Raw genomic sequence first — 17,207 nt, forward strand, 5'->3', positions numbered from 1 at the left:
AAATAATTAGAATCATCTTAATTAGAAGAATAAAGACTATAGAATTATATATCAAGTTCTGAATGCAGCCTAGAATTAAGCCATTTGTGCCCCATACTAAAAAAAAAACAAAACAAAAACACACACATAAACACACACAACTTAAATTGAATTGTTGCTTGGTTTTCTTTCTTTTTTTTTTTTTGTCAGTCCTGGGGCTTGAACTCAGGGCCTGAACATTGTCATTGGTCTTTCTCAAGAATAGCACTCTACCACTTGAGCCACAGCACCATTTCCGGCTTTTTCTATATAAGTGGTACAAAAGAATCGAACCCAGGTCTTCATGTGTGCTAGGCAAGCACTCTACCACTAGGCCAAACTCCCAGCCCCTGTTGCTTCGTTTTCTTAACCCTTTAAGTCCTAACTATGGGAATCATTTAAGGATTAAAAGCAAACTAAAAAATATGTTTTTAGATCACAGTTGTCTATTTCCTATCAAAGTTCCTGAGAACATTCTGCTAAATATTCTGTTTGAATAATACTGTATCTTCTTTAGCCAATTCACTCAAAAATGCCAGTTAAAAATCTTTGGGTCAGATTTTTTATTTGTATTTCTTTCTTTAGTTAGTCATGGGCACCAACCATAAGCTTCTTTTGCTCAAGGCTAGTGCTCTACCACTTGAACTACAGCACCTAAGACACAGTCTGCCGCAGGTTGGCTTCAAACTACGATCTTCAGATCTCAGCCTCCTGAGTAGCTAGGACTCTAGGCGTGATTCACAGAATCAACATTACAGTTCAAGGATCTACACTACGTATTTACTCAATAAGAGGCACAATTGAATTTGGAAAGAAAATGGTTTTCCAGAGAACCTTAACCACATTATCACTGAACACCAAGTCATCAATCACTTCTGCAAGTCTTTTGCAGAGAGGGTCCTGACAAGTCTAAAAAGATTTCTTCTCTGAACAGAGACTCATGAAATCTGAAGAACTAAGCATAATCACTTCGATGAGAAATCCGTCTGCGTTAGGAACCTGTGCATGTGAGAAGAGCAATACCACAAACGCAAAGCATAAGGTCCAGCAGAAGGGGAAGCTATCTGCAAAGGGATAGTACATGGTTTACATTTTGGAGTTTACAAGTTACAGAGTGTCTGTCATACTCAATTCTGTTCTAATGATTCAGACAGTATGTGAAAGAATAAATATGGCTATGTTCCAACAAAACTTTATTTACAGACAATGACATCAATGATGTCATTCCATGTATTTCTTACATGTCATGGAATTTTATTCTTCTTTCTATAATTAAAAAAACATTTAAAAGTGTAAAAGCCATTCCTTGCTACAGGTCATACAAAAATAGATAGTGGGTTAGACTTAGTTTATAGGCCATTGTTTGCCAACCGCTGACTGATGGCTGGTCTGAATTGAAAAAGACAGTGATTAGGCTAAAACTTAATTTCTTTAGAAGGTATTGAAAAATCACAACCCCAAAGACTCACAAACCAAACAAAATTAAAAATCAAATTATGGAAAGGAATGAACTGATGTTCAAAAAGTCAAATAATTTTAGCTCAATTAACTGTGGAACCATAAGAGGGAAACATCCATTTCTATCACAGATTGAAATTTGTTATTTTTCCACGCAGCAGTATAAAATCTACATAGAAATTAGATGCCATCTAACATTATACTTTTACTTTATTTATTTAATTTATTTTGGTTCAAGTCTTGCTTCATTTGTTCTTTTATTAGTACTTAATATAGTTTGCCATTCTGATCTGCACTTACAGCACAAAGCCAAAATACACAGGCAAATCATAAAAGGCGTAACTCTCTGGAGAGCTTACTTGTTGATTGTATTTTATTGTCTGATTATTTGCAATGCTGGGTGACTCTGCAATCATATGCCTGGGGTGTTCAGTTTTACTAGTGTATAGTTTTACTTCCTTGGATATGAAAACATGTCTAAAGCTAATACAGGTCAGGAGTTTGTCCTAGTGGTAGAGTGTTTGTTTAACATACACAAAGATCTGGGTTTGATTCCTTGGTATCACATACATAGAAAAGGCCAGAAGTGGTGCCGTGCTCAAGTGGTAGAGCTCTAGCCTTGACAAAGCCCAAGGACAGTACTCACAGGCCCTGAGTTCAAGCCCCAGGACTGGCAGAAAAAAAAAAATAAAGCTAATACAACAGAAAAGTGATTTTCTATTTTTGCTTTGACTTTAGATTGTCACAGAAATGTTTGTTGATAGGGCAGAGAGGAGAAAAAAAAGTAAGACATGTAAATTGATAGCTCTTAGAGTCTAGCTATTCTTACCTTTGGAGAAGGATCTTTTAATATCAGTGTCATTAAGGACACAGACTGTGGGCTTCCATGCTCAGGTGTGTCAGGAACAAACGCGGACCAGTACCCATAAAGAACTTTCTTTTCTATCGATTTTATAGTAGAAAGAAAACAAGCTAGTGCTCCTTGGCGAACTTTGGCTTGATAGGACCTTTTACAAGCAAAATAAGGAAGAAAAAGGGTCTTAAGTGTTTTCTTTTTAAACACAAGCATGAAATTTATTTATTTCAGTTATACATTGAGAAATTAAACACCATCAATAATTTCTAAAGCTATTACCATGACCTTTCAAAAGTTATTTTTCAAAGTATCATCAGCATGTTGAGGCCATCTGCTTATGAAATAATTTTTGTTTAGGGGGTTACTAGGGATTGAACTCAGGGCTGTGTGTTTGCTAGGTAAATAAATGCTCAAACACTTGAGCTATGCTACCTGCCCTATAACATGGTATTAAGGCAGACAAAAACCACAGCCTTTATGCGAGGGCCACACCAGGCATTCCACTGAGGAGGACTCTCTCTCTCTCTCTCCCTCCCTCTCTCTCTCTCTCTCTCTCTCTCTCTCTCTCTGTCTCTCTCTCTCTCTCACATGCATAGATCAAGACAGCAAAGCATATTCCAAGTAATGCAAAGCCCCACACAACTGAAAAAAATCTTCAAGTTCAGTCACCCTTGGCAGTCAGTTTTTAAGCAGTTATAAAAATACATGTAACTTAGAATATCAGGTATAAAAATATGATCAAATATTCCTACCGCATTTTCCCCTGGATGCCTCCTTCCGCATCAGAATAGTCCGACTCACTGCTACTGATTCTTTTCCAAATGGAAGAAGTGAAGGGTGAGGAGACGTGCTCTCTCCCTCTGGCTCCACTTCCATCTACAGGCAAAGCCGGGGAAGAGGGACAGACAGAATCCCTACCACCTGTGTTCACCCTGCCGGATCTGCTGCCTGAGGCTGCGTCCATTTCTCCATTGGATGATTCTTCTTCTTCTTCTTCTTCTTCCTCATCTCCATGTTGGGCTTTCTTTGCTTTCATTTTGTGTTTCTTCTTTTTATTCTGATTTTAGGAGCAAAGGAAGACATAGATGATAACTATTTCAAAATAATTTTTAACTGAATCCTAGCACTTTCCTCCTTGGCAAGTGATCTAAATATGTTCCCAACAGGGAGATGGAAGAAGAAAAGGAGGCAAGAAAAAAGTGCTCCTTGATATTTTTTGTCTCAGGCACAATGCTAAGTATTTACATGACTACCATGAGACTGTATGAAATAAGGAATCAAGGTCCTGAGACAGGACACAAACTTGTGGCTTGGGTTTAAATTCTACCTTAGTGACTCTTGGCAAATATGTTACTTGTTCGAGTTTGACCTTCCTCATCTATGAGTACGAAGTTAATACAAACTAGTTAGTCGAATGGTAGTAAAATCATTCAGCCTTCTGAAGAGATTTCACAAGAAAATTAAGGCTGAGGGAAAAGAATTCAAGTATCTATTTTCTTAGTTCTTACAAATAAGATAACTGGGATCCTTCTAAGGCATGTACTGGAGCTAGTAACCACCACCCATAATGCATGGCCCTCGGGCTGTGCAGCTATGCAGTAGCACATATGAGGTAAAATCAAGTTTCAGATTTGCTCTTAGAAACCTGAGGGAGATGGCAGCTGTTTGGAAAGGCTAAGAAGTCTTGATTAACGTCTGGTGCTGATGAGCTAACTAATAGGAGAGTGTCTCCTGATTTATAGAAGAGCAGCTAAAATACAGCCTGAAGGCCAAATGTAGCCTGGCCCATGACCCGTTTCTGTACATGAAGCTTTACTACAACACAGCCATGCCCGTCAGCTTCCAGGGTCTCAATGCTGCTTTCGTACTATTGGTAGTGTGTCAGAGACCGAAATTATTTACTGGCTAATCCTTCTCGGTCTTCAGAAGTCTAGGGGTGAGGAAGCTTGATCTTGGATGTAAAGCTAATGCTCATTTTTATAGCTGTTACTTGCCTAGATCTCAACTTAGAAGCATAAGGTGTTTTAACTGGTATTTTTAGCAGCCTCATAAATTAGGCTCCTGCGTTAACTATATTAAACTGAAATGAAATTCAAAGTGGGAATAGTAGTGGTATAAATTATAGAAAATACACAGACTATTCAAAACAGTCCACCACTTAAATCCCTACAGAGTAGATGTACCGTAGATGGCCGAGCAGTACTAGATTCTGATTGTTGAGGTGGTCGCCCATCATACTGAGGGAGTGGAGTTGGGTATAACACCGCGGGCATCTCTATGCTTAGTCCAGGGAGTCCATGAAACATGGCTTTCTAAGAGTAACACAAACACACACACACACACACACAAAACAAATCACAAAGCATGATTACTTAGCATGTTCCATGTTCTCAATCAGAACACAAACCTTAGCATTTAAGAGACTAGTAAAGGACTAGACGCATAGCACCAGTGATGGAACAGGTTGTGTAGCAAATGCAAGGCCCTGAATTCAAGCAGGACTGAAAAAAAGAAAGAGGAGGAAGGCTAGGTGTGATAAAACACACCTGTAATCAGCACTATGGCTTGAAGGCAGGATTGTGAGTTAGAGGTCAGCCTGGGATACATAGCAAGTTCAAGATCAACCTAAACTAGAGTGAGGCCTCCACACAACACACAAAACCTACTAAATCATAAAAGTAGGAAGGAAAAATAATCTCTTTAATGAACTTTCAAGAATTTAAAAAAGAGCTTAATTTCATGTGGACTCTAGCTAGATCTGGTTGGCCACATTAGGTGAGTTTAGTATAGTTATTATTTTTATTTATCTATTGTACCCAATTCCTTTTATCCAGTTATTTTATCCATCTTATAAACCAAGTTACACTTTTATTTTGCTACCTATCTTCCGATCTAGGTCTCTGTCTCTATTTGTTCTGGGATTAAGAGAAATGGCATAAGGAAAGAGTAAAATTTAATCATGCTCATCAGCCTTGGCATTGACTTGAGGTGAACACCAAGCCCCTCACTGGAGACCCCACAGAAGAGATTTCAATATGCTTGACCACGAGCATTTTATTTGGTCGGCTCTCACACATATAAAATTTCAATACCTTGACTCTAGCCTTAGAACAATGATATGAAGTGATCCTCACGTCTGGGAAAGGAGCCGGAAATCCACTGAGTGTAATGGAAAATCTACTTACCTTTAGCACAGCTAAAAGAGCTCCAAGTTCATCAGTTTGTGTCAGTTTCATCTTCCCTCCATTGAGGAGTGACTGTATGCCTTTTAATGCACTCTGTAACAACTGGAGGAGGGGAAAAAGAACAAGTGAAAAGGCAGAACAAGTGAAAAGGCAGGTACGGGGTGTTCACTCCTGTAACCCTGGATACTCAAGAGGCTGGCGAGCTGAGGATCGCAGTGCAAAGCCAGCTTGGGCAGGAAAGTCCATAAGGTTCTTTTCTCCAATTAAGCTCCCCAAAAGGGGAAACAGAGCTGCGGCTTAAGTGGTAGAATGCTTGTCTTGAATACAAAAGTTTAGGAACAGCACCCAGACTTTGAGTTCAAACCGCACGATCGGCACTTCAAACAAAACAAAACAAAAGGGCCAGGAGTGTAGCCTAGTGGTAGAGTGCTTGCCTAGCATGCAGGAAGCCCTGGGTTCAATTCCATGGTACCACATACAGGGAAAGAAGCCAGAAGTGGGGCTCAAGTGATAGAGTGCTAGCCTTAAGGAAAATCCAAGGACAGTGTGCCCAAGCCCTGAGTTCAAGCCCTAGAACTGGCAAAAAAAAAAAAAAAGCAAGGGGGGGGGGCCGGGAGTTTGGCCTAGTGGTTAAAGTGCTTGCCTAGCATGCACGAAGACCCGGGTTCAATTCCTCGGTACCACATACATAGAAAAAAGCCAGAAGTGGTGCTGAGGCTCAAGTGGTAGAGCTCTAGCCTTGAGAAAGTCCAAGGACAGTGCTTAGGTCCTGAGCTCAAGCCCAGGACTGGCAAAAAAAAAAAAAAAAAAGCAAGGGGGGGGGCAGATAAAATGTGGTTGTCCATGGATCAACCTTTTGTTCTACAAAGAAGAGGGGCCAGAGCCAGGAGTCTGGCCTAGTGGTAGAGTGCTTGCCTAGCATGCACAAAGACCCAGGTTTGATTTCTCGGTACCACATATTTAGAAAAAGCTGGAAGTGGTGCTGAGGCTCAAGTGTTAGAGCTCTAGCCTTGAGAAAGTCCAAGGACAGTGCTCAGGCCCTGAGCTCAAGCCCAGGACTGGCAAATAAATAAATAAAAAGACAGACAGGCAGACAGTCAGAAAGCCTCCTTTCTTTATATGATGACAAATCCTTCTCAAATGCACTTTTTTTGGCGATGGTACTGGGATTTGAACTCTAGGTCTCCTGCTTGCCAGGCTGGTGTTCTTCCACTTAAGCTACACCTCCCATTCCTTGTTAAACACTTTAAGGCCTTATTTCATATTCTCCTCAAAAGAGTCCTATGATGTCATGACCTTACTTTGACCTTACTTCTACAGCGGTAACTCCTCTGTATATCACCTTAACAATAAAAATTTTAAAAAAAGAATCCTATGATGAAGTGGGATATGGAGGCACCAAAAAGTTAAATAACTTGCCAAGCTGCAGCAGTTACAAAGCATAAGGTGTATTAATAGAAATGATGTCTTCAAGACACTGAGTTCATAAAAACCCCAAAAAGCGGCCAAACTGATTCCACACGAAAATAATGAATATGTTCATTCATACATAGAAAAATAATCTGAAGGACTGAGAATGAATTGTCTTCCATGGTTAGCGCTCAGAAGGAAACCAAAAAAGAGCTTTTCACTATCTTAGATCTGTAATGTTTGAAAATATGTCATTTAAGATTTAAAATGTTAAGAAATTGTCATCTGTCTGAGACTTTTTTTTTTAAGAAATAAAATAGTGGGCTGGGAGTCTGGCCTAGTGGTAGAGTCCTTGCCTAGCATGCACAAAGACCCGGGTTCAATTCCTCCATATCACATACATAGAAAAAGCTGGAAGTGGTGCTGAGGCTCAAATGGTAGAGCTCTAGCCTTGAGAAAGTCCAAGGACAGTGCTCAGGCCCTGAGCTCAAGCCCAGGACTGGCAAACAAACAAACAACAACAACAAAAGAAATAAAATATTGTAGATATTGTTGACATACAGTTTCTTTCCTTTTATGTTTTAAAGTCAGGTACTAACCTAAAACTCTATTGCTTTTATACTCAGGAGGGAAAAAAAAAATTAAGGTGGACTTTTTCCTCCCTTTTTTCTTTTTTTCTTATGTGCCAGTCCTGGGGCTTAAAGTCAGGACCTGGGGCTGTCCCTGAGCTCTTTTCTGCAAAGCTAGCACTCTCTCACTTAAGCCACAGCTCCATTTCTGGCTTTTTTTTTTTTTTTTTTTTTTTTTTTAATGGTAGTGAATTGGAGTTAAGAGTCTCATGGACTCTCCTGCCCAGGTTGACTTTAAACCACAGATTAGTCTTAGATCTTAGCCTCTTAAGTAGCCAGGAATACAGTCATGAGTCAACTGGCTCTAGGCTTTTTTCTTTCTCAAAAACCTAGTCTATTAAAAACATCTTAAAAACAAATGAATAAAAGGCACTTTCTTGCCATTTTAACCCAAAGATCAAATATGACTGAAGTCTTTTTGGCTTATACACATTCTACCTGAGGCAAGCAAATTCACTTATGAATGAAATTCAGCTGTGTGGTATTAGCCTCTATTAGTTTGCTTGTAGATATGCCTGTAACATTTGATAAGATCTCATACCACCTACCAGACAAAATGTTATATCATCCATGTCAGACGATTTTGGAGACTGTAAAGTGGTCAAGAAGGCTTGGAAACAGAGATTTTGGTAGGATTCCTCCAAATATGGCTGTCCTGGCACACTAAAACACACACAGAAAACTTTGAACTAACACCTTTGAAATGGCATTTCCAGAAGAATAAGAATTCAACATAATATCCGGGCACAGTGGCTCACACCTGTAATCCTAGCTACTCAGGAGACTGAGATCTGAGGATTGAGGTTCAACAGCCCAGGCTCTAAAGTCTGTGAGACTCTTACCTCCAATTAATCACCAGAAAATAGGAAGTAGTGCTGTGGTTCAAGGGGTAGGGTGGTAGCCTTGAGCTGAAGAGCTCAGGAACAATGCCCAGGTCTAGAGTTCAGGTCCAGAGTTCAAGTTCCATGACTGACATACACACAAAAAAAATTCAACGTAATAATACAAACTAATAAAGTTGAGATATACTCTAACGACCCCTTTTCTGTGGAAAACTACACTTTGGCTAATTAGTTACTGTTACATACAGGCTCAGGCTTAAATAGGAAGAAATAAGAATGGTTTTTATTGGGAGATGCCCAAGAAGTTTCTAGTGGAAGAAGTACGAAAAAAGAGAAACATTTTGTTGTTGTTGGTCATGAGACTTGAACTCAGAGCCTGGGCACTGTCCCTAAGCTTTTTCACTCAAGGCTAGTTATCTACCACGTTGAGCCACAGCACCACTTCTAATTTTCTGGTGGGTAACTGGAGATCAGTGTTTTGTGGTCTTTTCCTACCCAGATTGGCTTTGAACTGCCAAGCTTAGACTTCAGCCTCCTGAGCAGCAAGGATTTCAGGTGTGAGCCACTGGTGTCCAGCTTAAAGAGGAAGATTTTCTAGTTCTGCTTTTCAGTTCTGAGAGGTTAGAAATGCTAACGGACGCTGTGAACTGCCCCACTGAACCTGGCTTCCTTACCACTGGACAACCTTATGGAAGGCAGAGGCAAATTCAAGTTTGTGCCACTCCCTGTCTACTGCCTATGGCAGACTGGCTTCATTTGCTTTCTTTCTTTCTTTTTTTTTTTTTACTTTGTCGGTCATGGGGCTTTTAACTCGACTCTTCAGCTCAAGGCTACCGCCCTACCCCTTGAACCACAGCCCCACTTCCCGTTTTCTAGTGGCTAGAGATAAGAGTCTCATGGACTTTAGTGCCCAGGTTGGCTTTGAACCTCGATCCTCAGATCTCAGCCTCCTGAGTAGCTGGGATTACAGGTGTGAACCTCTTTATGTCTTTGAGACAGTCTCATCTCCTCTATGTAACCCAGACTCCAGCTTGAGATCCTTGTGTCTTAGCCTCCTAAGTACAGGAACAACTGCATGTGTTATCATGCCTAACTTAAAGGAGATTGTTCTTCTACATTGGCTGTGGCTTCAGACAGACAGGGAAACCTGCAAAGAGCCTGCCAAAGCGTGGTCTTATCTTCTTACTACTGGGGGACCTAATGGGGTCTACGTACCTGAGACACAAGTTTGCCATGCAATGCACTGCAGCTCTCCTGACTTCAGCATCGGACTGAGCCTCGTCACTCAGCCTCGTCAAGAGGCCAGTCTTGCCTAGCAAGTCTGGGAGGTACTAAAACAAAACAGCAGCAAGTCAGCCTAATAAAAGCTTCTTGAAAAGTCTTATTCAAAGGGCTGGAAATGTGGCTTAGTGGTAGAGTGCTTGCCTAGCATACACAAAGCCCTGGCTGGGTTCAATTCCTCAATATCACATACACAGAAAAAATCAGAAGCGGTGCTATGGCTCAAGTGGTAGAGCACCAGCCTTGAACAAAAGAAACTCAGGGATAGGGGCCGGGAGTTTTGGCCTAGTGGTAGAGTGCTTGCCTAGCATGCATGAAGACCCGGGTTCGATTCCTCGGTACCACATACATAGAAAAACAGCCAGAAGTGGTGCTGAGGCTCAAGTGGCAGAGCTCTTGAGAAAGTCCAAGGACAGCGCTCAGTCCCTGAAATCAAGCCCAGGACTGGCAAAAAAAAGAAAAAAGAAAAGAAAAAGAAACTCAGGGACAGTGCCCAGGTCCTGAGTTCAAGCCCCAGGACTGGGGGAAAAAATACTATTCATTGAACAGATTTTATCTTCATTCTTTTTGTTGGTCACAGGACTTGAACTCTGGTCCTGGGCGCTGTCCCTGAGCTCTTCAGCTCAAGGCTACCACCCTCCCGCTTGAGCCACAGACCACTTCTGGTTTTCTGGTGGTTAACTGGGGATATCAGTCCCGTGGACTTTGGTGCTTGAGCTGGCTTTGAATCACAATCCTCAGATCTCAGCCTCCTGAGCTGCTAGGATTACAGGTTTGAGCTACCGGCTCCTGATGAGATTTTACCTTTTATATTTTTAGCCAGTTCTAGGGCTTGAACTCAGGGCCTTAGCACTACACTTGGGCTTTCTCAAGGCTAGAGCTCTACCACTTGAGCCACAACACCACTTCTGGCTTTTTCTATGCATGTGGTACCAAGGAATTGAACCTGTGTCTTTGTGCATGCTAGACAAGCACTCTACTACGAGGCCAAACTCCTGGCCCAAGATTTCATTTTTTTGCCAATCCTGGGGCTTGAACTCAGGGCTTGGCACTGTTCTTGGACACTTTTTGCTCAAGGATAACATTTTGCCACTTGAACCACAGTGCCACTCTGGCTTCTTTCTGTGTATGATGATACTGACAGTATCACACCCAGGGCTTCATGCATGCTAGGCAAGCACTCTACACTAGATGACACTCACAGCCCAAGATTTTATTTTTGAGAGAGAGAGAGAAAGAGAGAGAGAGAGAGAGAGAGAGAGAGAGAGAGAGAGAGAGAGAGAGAGAGAGAGAGAGAGAGAGAGGGAGAAATACACACACACACACACACACACACACACACACACACACACCGCATATATCAGAAGATTAGCTATTAATAAGAAAATGTTACACGATAGGATTTATGGCCAGTTTCTGCCAAATAATAATGCCCAAGAGTATTATTGCCAATGTCTTTCTTTTGGGCTATGTATTTTTTAAAGTTTGTTGAGTAGTTTGTGGATAAGTAGGAAATATGTGCCTTTCAAAAACCAAATAAACTTTTTATGCTTTTCTCTACTCCTCACAAACAAAGGGGAAGGAGGGGGGAAAGGGGACAAAAACATGAGAAGGGGTATCACTGTGAGAGAAGTAATTCACCCAGTTCCTGATGAATGTAACTGCAACCCCTCTATACATTATCCCAACAATAAAATAAAAACTACTAGTAAAGCTTTTTTTTTTTTTTAATCGGTTCTGGGGCTTGAATTTAGGGCCTGGATACTGTCCTTGGGCTTTCTCAAGGCTAGTGCTCTACCACTTGAGCCTCAGCATCACATTCAGCCTTTTCTGTGTATGTGGTACCAAGGAATCGAACCCAGGGTCATGCATGCTAGGCAAGCACTCTCATACTAGGCTACACTCCCAGCCTCAAGTAAGTCTTTTAGACAGGATGCAAAAACGTGCCAAAAAACTGCAGGATGGATCTAGTGATAGAAAATAATGTATACAAGACGGGTGATGATGACGATAATTGTTCGTATTGAGGGAAAGCCAAGCACTCTGCAAAGCTTCTGTTAATTCATCCTCAAGAGCAACTCTAACACATGAGGAATCAAGGCTCAGCGTGGTTCATGAGCATTACTTATTTTCAGCCAATTGCTGACAAGATAAAAACCTGAGCAAGGTCTGTTGTCTCCAAATCCTGGGCTGCTCTCCTTTCAATGCCAAGTCAGAACACAGTTTCAATTACCTTTTGACATTTTGAGCCATTGCAGTACACCAGAGCTGCCAGGGCTTGAAGAATTTTCATGTGTGTCCAGGAACTACACTGGTGGATCGCTGAAATAGTATATGCCAACAAGAAATCCAAGTTCTGTTCATCAACGATCACCTACAAAGGGAAAAGAGCCGACTCAGCTTTCAAAACCATTTCACCCTTTTATAACAGATATGCTTTCCTGACTCAAGCTGTGTAGAGTGTACATATATGATTTTTGTGTGCATCAAAATGATAAACTAAAATCTGACCAAGACAGAGGTCTTCTCCCTGCTCCAGGGTCTCACTCGCTTCTTCCCCTTTGGTCTCTCCATTCAAAACAGAACCTGGCCAAGTCAATCAAACTTTTCCTCAAAGCAACCAGAAACTGACAGCTGTAAATAGAGATCTAATACTCGACACACTGAAATGTCTTAATTCAACTAAATTTCCTTATGCATACTAATCTGTCAACGAATACACGGTAAATGAATATAGCTTTAAAATACCTACAACGTAATGTGCTCTGAAATCAGGGTCTATAGAGGCCACCTGTCTAGTCGCTAATATAGGTGGGGAACATAAGAAAAAGATGACATATGTGGAGTTTATGATCTTAGGATACATTAGAATAACCTAAATATCGTTTTATGAACATTTGAAATAAATTCATCAAATGGCAGAAAGTTGGGGATAGGCTACAGAGAGCACAAACGATCAAGAAGTTTTCTGTCAGTGATACAAAACATTACATGTGAAAACGATAAACATCTGAAGTCATCTCACATTCATCAGAAATATTCTAAACTTCCTTAAAATCAGCCTCCTCTCAGGTGGCAGACGCTGCTGGTGTGGTGACCTTCCCCGAGGACTGAGTTCTGGGTTTGTTTTGGGCATTTCTTTCTCCCAGAAAGCCTCACAGGTCCTAATTAGCAGAAGACAATGCTCCCTGGGAGCCTTTGGCAATGTCTGTGGAAAGTTTTGACTGTCCAATCGGAAGGATGCTACCGGCATCTTGTAGAAAGAGACAAGGATGTCCTACAATGCCAGAAATATCAAATTATCCAAGCCAAAATATCAAATGTTATGGGCTGAAGGCATCCTGGCTGCACACAGTAATTGTCCGGGGAGGGCAAGCTCTCCAGTTGATTTTACTGAGCAGATTTACCATTCATCCTCCTGCTCAGAAACTGGATCAGAAGTACTCATTTTATTTTTCCAACCAGTGATTTACCATTCATTCTCTTGTTCAGAAACTGGTTGTGAAGTATTCATTTTATGTCTCCAACAGTCTATTCGGGAAGTCTGCTGGGGAATCTATGGGACATGTTTTCTCTGTCTCTTTCTGTTTCTGTCTCGGTCTCCGTCTCTCTCTCTCTCTCTCTCTCTCTTTGGTACCACTACTGAGGTTTGAACTCCAGGCTTTGCACTCTCACTCCCTTGTGGATGGAGCTTTACCACTTGAACTACATGTCCACTTCCAGCTTTTTACCACTGATCAAAGTCTCTTGGATTTGCTTCTCAGACTGGCTTCAATGAGCAATTCTCAGATCTCAGACTATAAGAGTAACTAGGATTGTGTGATCCAACGGCACCCAGCAAGTTTTCTTACTCTTAAATACAAGAGATACAAAATAAATGGTTCTTTGCTGAACTGTCTTCCATAAGAAGCCAGGCATTTGTGGCTCACACCTGTCCTGGCTACTGAGGAGGCTGAGATCTGAGGATTGTAGTTCAAAGCCAGCCCATGAGATTCCTATTGCCAATTAACTGCCCACTCAAAAAAACAGAAAAAAAAAAAAGAGCTGAAAGTGAAGCTTTACTCAAGTGGTACAGCACTAGTCTAGAGCACAAAAAGCTCAGAGACAGTATCCTGGCAGTGAGCTCAAGCTCCAGAACCAACACAAAAAATAAAAAAACATAAAGTAAAAAATAAGTAAATAATAAGAGCCTTAAATTCAGACAGTCATCTTAGGACAGGAGAAAGGCTAGCTGAAGCTGGTCTTGCACTCGATGTAGGAGTCTGAAGCTTGTTTGGTTAGCTCATGGCTGGCATTTTACCACTTAATACAGGCCTCCAGCTTGACGTTTTGCTGGTTAGTTAGAGATAGTCTCTACATAAGGTTGGCTTTGAATCATAGTCCTCCAAGTCTGTCTCCTGAGTAGCTAGGATTACAGATGTGAACACCAACAGAAGTTGTTTTAATATAGTCTTATTTAAGGCATTTGCATGTGTATATGTTTTGCTGGGGATCGAATACAGGGGCACAAAAGCTCTACTATGAGCTATACCCTAGCCCAAGGCATTTGCTTTTTCTAGCATCTAAAAGACAAGCCTAATACTTTCCACATGTGCAGAATCTCAAAAGTACTTATTCTCAGATTTCATGATGAGTCCTGAAGTCACATAAATCTGATTACCTGTAATGTGTTAAGCAAATGGTGAATCAGCTGAGACACTTTGCTGACAAGATGATTCTGATTAAGAGGCACAAGTCGGCAAGCCTGAACAAGAAGAGCACTGACATCCTATTGAGAGAAAAAAGAAAAAAAAGACAAAACAATGGTAATATAAGACAAGTGAAGACCTCCCATTACTTGGCCAAGAAGGAAAATCAAATAGCACACCTCTAATGGGAGACGTGATCCGAATGAAAATTGAGGCAGGAAATTACAGGATTGGGTAGGGAGACAAAACAGCAGCCTCCAAATAAAATGTGCTAAAATGAAGGAAAATAATTGAATTTTTCTCAAGTTAAAAGTTCCAGAGCGTCTACCATGCACAGACAGTACAAGTGAATAATCGTAGAAAGGTTTCCAGCATGCTGAAGTAAAATAAATAAATAAATAAAAAAGTAGACTTTTAACAGCATAGGGAAAATCAGAAATGACACATATTAATCTTATGTAAAAAAGCAGGAAAAATACATTTGAGAGAGAAAGAGAGGAACCTATTTGCAAATCACATCATTTATACATTGATTTTTACAGACTATGAGGTCCTGAACACCAGCTCCAGAGATGAAACATTTTCCTGAACCTCAAAGAATGAGAGACAAGCGTACAAGTAATAAAATTAAGTGCTGAAAGTATTAAATACAAACTCAGTGAAGAGCTAGGATGACCTATTTCAGGGCCTTGTGCATGCTAGGTAAGGTCTCTACCCCTACATTAGTATCCCCAGGTCTTTTTAGTTGTTGTTTTTGTTTCTGCAATAAGGTCTCATGAACTTTAATTGGCAGGCCTCAAAATCACAATTTTCTGCACCACCACACCCAACATGGGTGTGATTTTTTTTTTTTTAGCAAAATCTGGAATGATGTGAAGGATGAATAGAACTTTGCCAGACAGACAGGGCACCAAAAACACTATTGTAAATTCACATAATGGGAATGAATGAAATGTGTAAAGACCTGGCGATGTCATGAAACAGCCACAGGTGCTTAAAGAACAGCAAATTCTAAATGACTGCACACAGGACCCAAAGAAGAAAATGACAGGAGAAAAGATTGGAAAGGCCGGGCACTGTAATCCTAGCTACTCAGGAGGCTGAGATCTGAGGATCAAGGTTCAAAGCCAGCCCAGGGACAAAAGGACCTAAGACTCTTATCTCCAATTAATCACTAGATAATGGGAAGTGGAGCTTGGCTCAAGGATAAGGTGGTAGCCTTGAGCTGAGGAGCTCAGGGACAGCGCCCAGGCCGAGTTCAAGCCCCATGACCCACAAAAACAAAACAAAACAAAAACTGGAAAGGCCTACATGTTTTACCTCAAAAATATCAAAGCACAAACCACCCTTTTCCCGCCACACCCTCAGTGCAGTTCCCTATTACTCTTGTGGATCTTTTTTTCTTCATGTATGAAGAAACAGTTCTGTATGAACTGTTTTGTTCCTTGCTTCAACTGTTTACCAATATACATTGACGATCTCCCCCGGATCAGATTATTTACTCTGTCAGGTGCCACTAGGACAAGCCAGACAGCTTAGAATTTATGGGTGTGGACGTGGGTGTGGGTGGGGGATGGTGGTGGTGGAAACTGAGTCTTCCCCTGTGAGGAGAGGCAAGCGGGTGGGCCAAAGGATGGGGTTCAGGGCAGAGAGGCGGGGCGCAGCTCCAGTGCCAAGGAAGGCAGCCCCAGGGAGCGGGATGGACAGACGGGTCGAGGGCGGGGCCAGGACAGCGGGCGGGGCTCGAGGTCCAGGCCATCGTAGAGGGCGGGGTCCGAGGGTTGATGGGTGGGGGAGTGGCCTGGGGCAGGACAGAGCTCAAGAGATGGTGGGCGGGGCCCCGTTGTATAGAGGGCGGGGCTCAGGAGCAATGGGCGGGGCCGGAGCGAGGGCGGGGCTCTAGGAGCAATGGGCGGGGCCGGAGCGAGGACGGGGCTCAGGAGCGATGGGCGGGGCCGGATCGAGGGCGGGGCCGGACTGAGGGCGGGACTCGAGGATCAGTGGGCGGGGCCGAAGCGTGGTCGGGCCGGAGCGAGGGCGGGGCTCGAGGATCAATGGGCGGGGCCAGAGCGAGGGCGGGGCTCGAGGATCAGTGGGCGGGGCCGGAGCGAGGGCGGGGCTCGAGGATCAATGGGCGGGGCTCGAGGAAACAGGGCGGGGTCAGGCAGGCGGGCGGGCCCCGTCCTCCCGCCCAGGCCGCCTACCAGTGGATCGACGCCGACGCCTTCGCTGTAGTTCTCGGAGATGAGCTGATCGAAGAGCAAGTGGATCTCAGTGCGGGCGGAGCTACTGTCATCCGGACGCAGGGCGCGCAGCCTGGCCGCCAAGCGGCGGAACCCACTGCTCGGTTCAGCGGGCGGCTCCAGCGGCGACAAAGGAGGCTGCTGCCCACACGGCAGCGAGCCGGCCACCTGCACCGCCGCCATGTTTTCTCCTCCTGGAAAGGGCTCTGGGAACCACTTCCGGGGCACCCCTGGGCTTTGCGCTCGCCTCCCGGAAGTCCCTTCGATGGCCGGAAGGGCAGCCCGAGGGATTTGTGGGACGATCGTGCCGTGAAATTAGCTTGGGAACTCTCGTAAGTCTGACTGGAAACCGAGTGTTCTGCTTGTTTTGTTTCTGGATGGGCGCGGGGGCCCGGAGGCCGCGGTGGCCGGGAGCTGCGCGGCCCAGGACCGCCGTGTGGGGCGCCCGAGGGCGCGGTGGCGGCGGGAGGCGGAGCCGGGCTGCGGGCCCCCCTCGGACGCAGGGTAACTGAGCTCCTCGTCTGATTATTTCCCCCGCACCCAGGTGTTGTCACAGCGAAGTAGCGGGGCTGACCGGCCCGAAGGTCGTCGGGGGAG

The 17,207-nt window shown here is 43.2% G+C and overlaps 1 protein-coding gene across 1 annotated transcript in view; it reads right to left on the reverse strand.

Moving 5' to 3' along the window:
• Heatr6 (HEAT repeat containing 6) overlaps window positions 1–16,808 on the reverse strand; it is a 32,080-nt gene extending 15,272 nt beyond the window's left edge. Inside the window, exons 1-9 of the mRNA XM_090351229.1 lie at window positions 16,572–16,808; window positions 14,340–14,447; window positions 11,913–12,053; window positions 9,614–9,729; window positions 8,105–8,219; window positions 5,518–5,619; window positions 4,516–4,644; window positions 3,085–3,389; window positions 2,306–2,483 (exon numbers count right to left, since the gene is read on the reverse strand). Coding sequence (XP_090207355.1) covers window positions 2,306–2,483; window positions 3,085–3,389; window positions 4,516–4,644; window positions 5,518–5,619; window positions 8,105–8,219; window positions 9,614–9,729; window positions 11,913–12,053; window positions 14,340–14,447; window positions 16,572–16,793 — 1,416 coding nt within the window. The 5' untranslated portion in view covers window positions 16,794–16,808. The remainder of the gene's footprint in view (window positions 1–2,305; window positions 2,484–3,084; window positions 3,390–4,515; window positions 4,645–5,517; window positions 5,620–8,104; window positions 8,220–9,613; window positions 9,730–11,912; window positions 12,054–14,339; window positions 14,448–16,571) is intronic.
• Between the last annotated feature and the right edge of the window lie 399 nt (window positions 16,809–17,207).

Source organism: Megascapheus bottae, chromosome 17 (assembly GCF_031878675.1).
Source record: "Megascapheus bottae isolate mThoBot1 chromosome 17, mThoBot2.hap1, whole genome shotgun sequence".
NCBI classification, from domain to species: domain Eukaryota; kingdom Metazoa; phylum Chordata; class Mammalia; order Rodentia; family Geomyidae; genus Megascapheus; species Megascapheus bottae.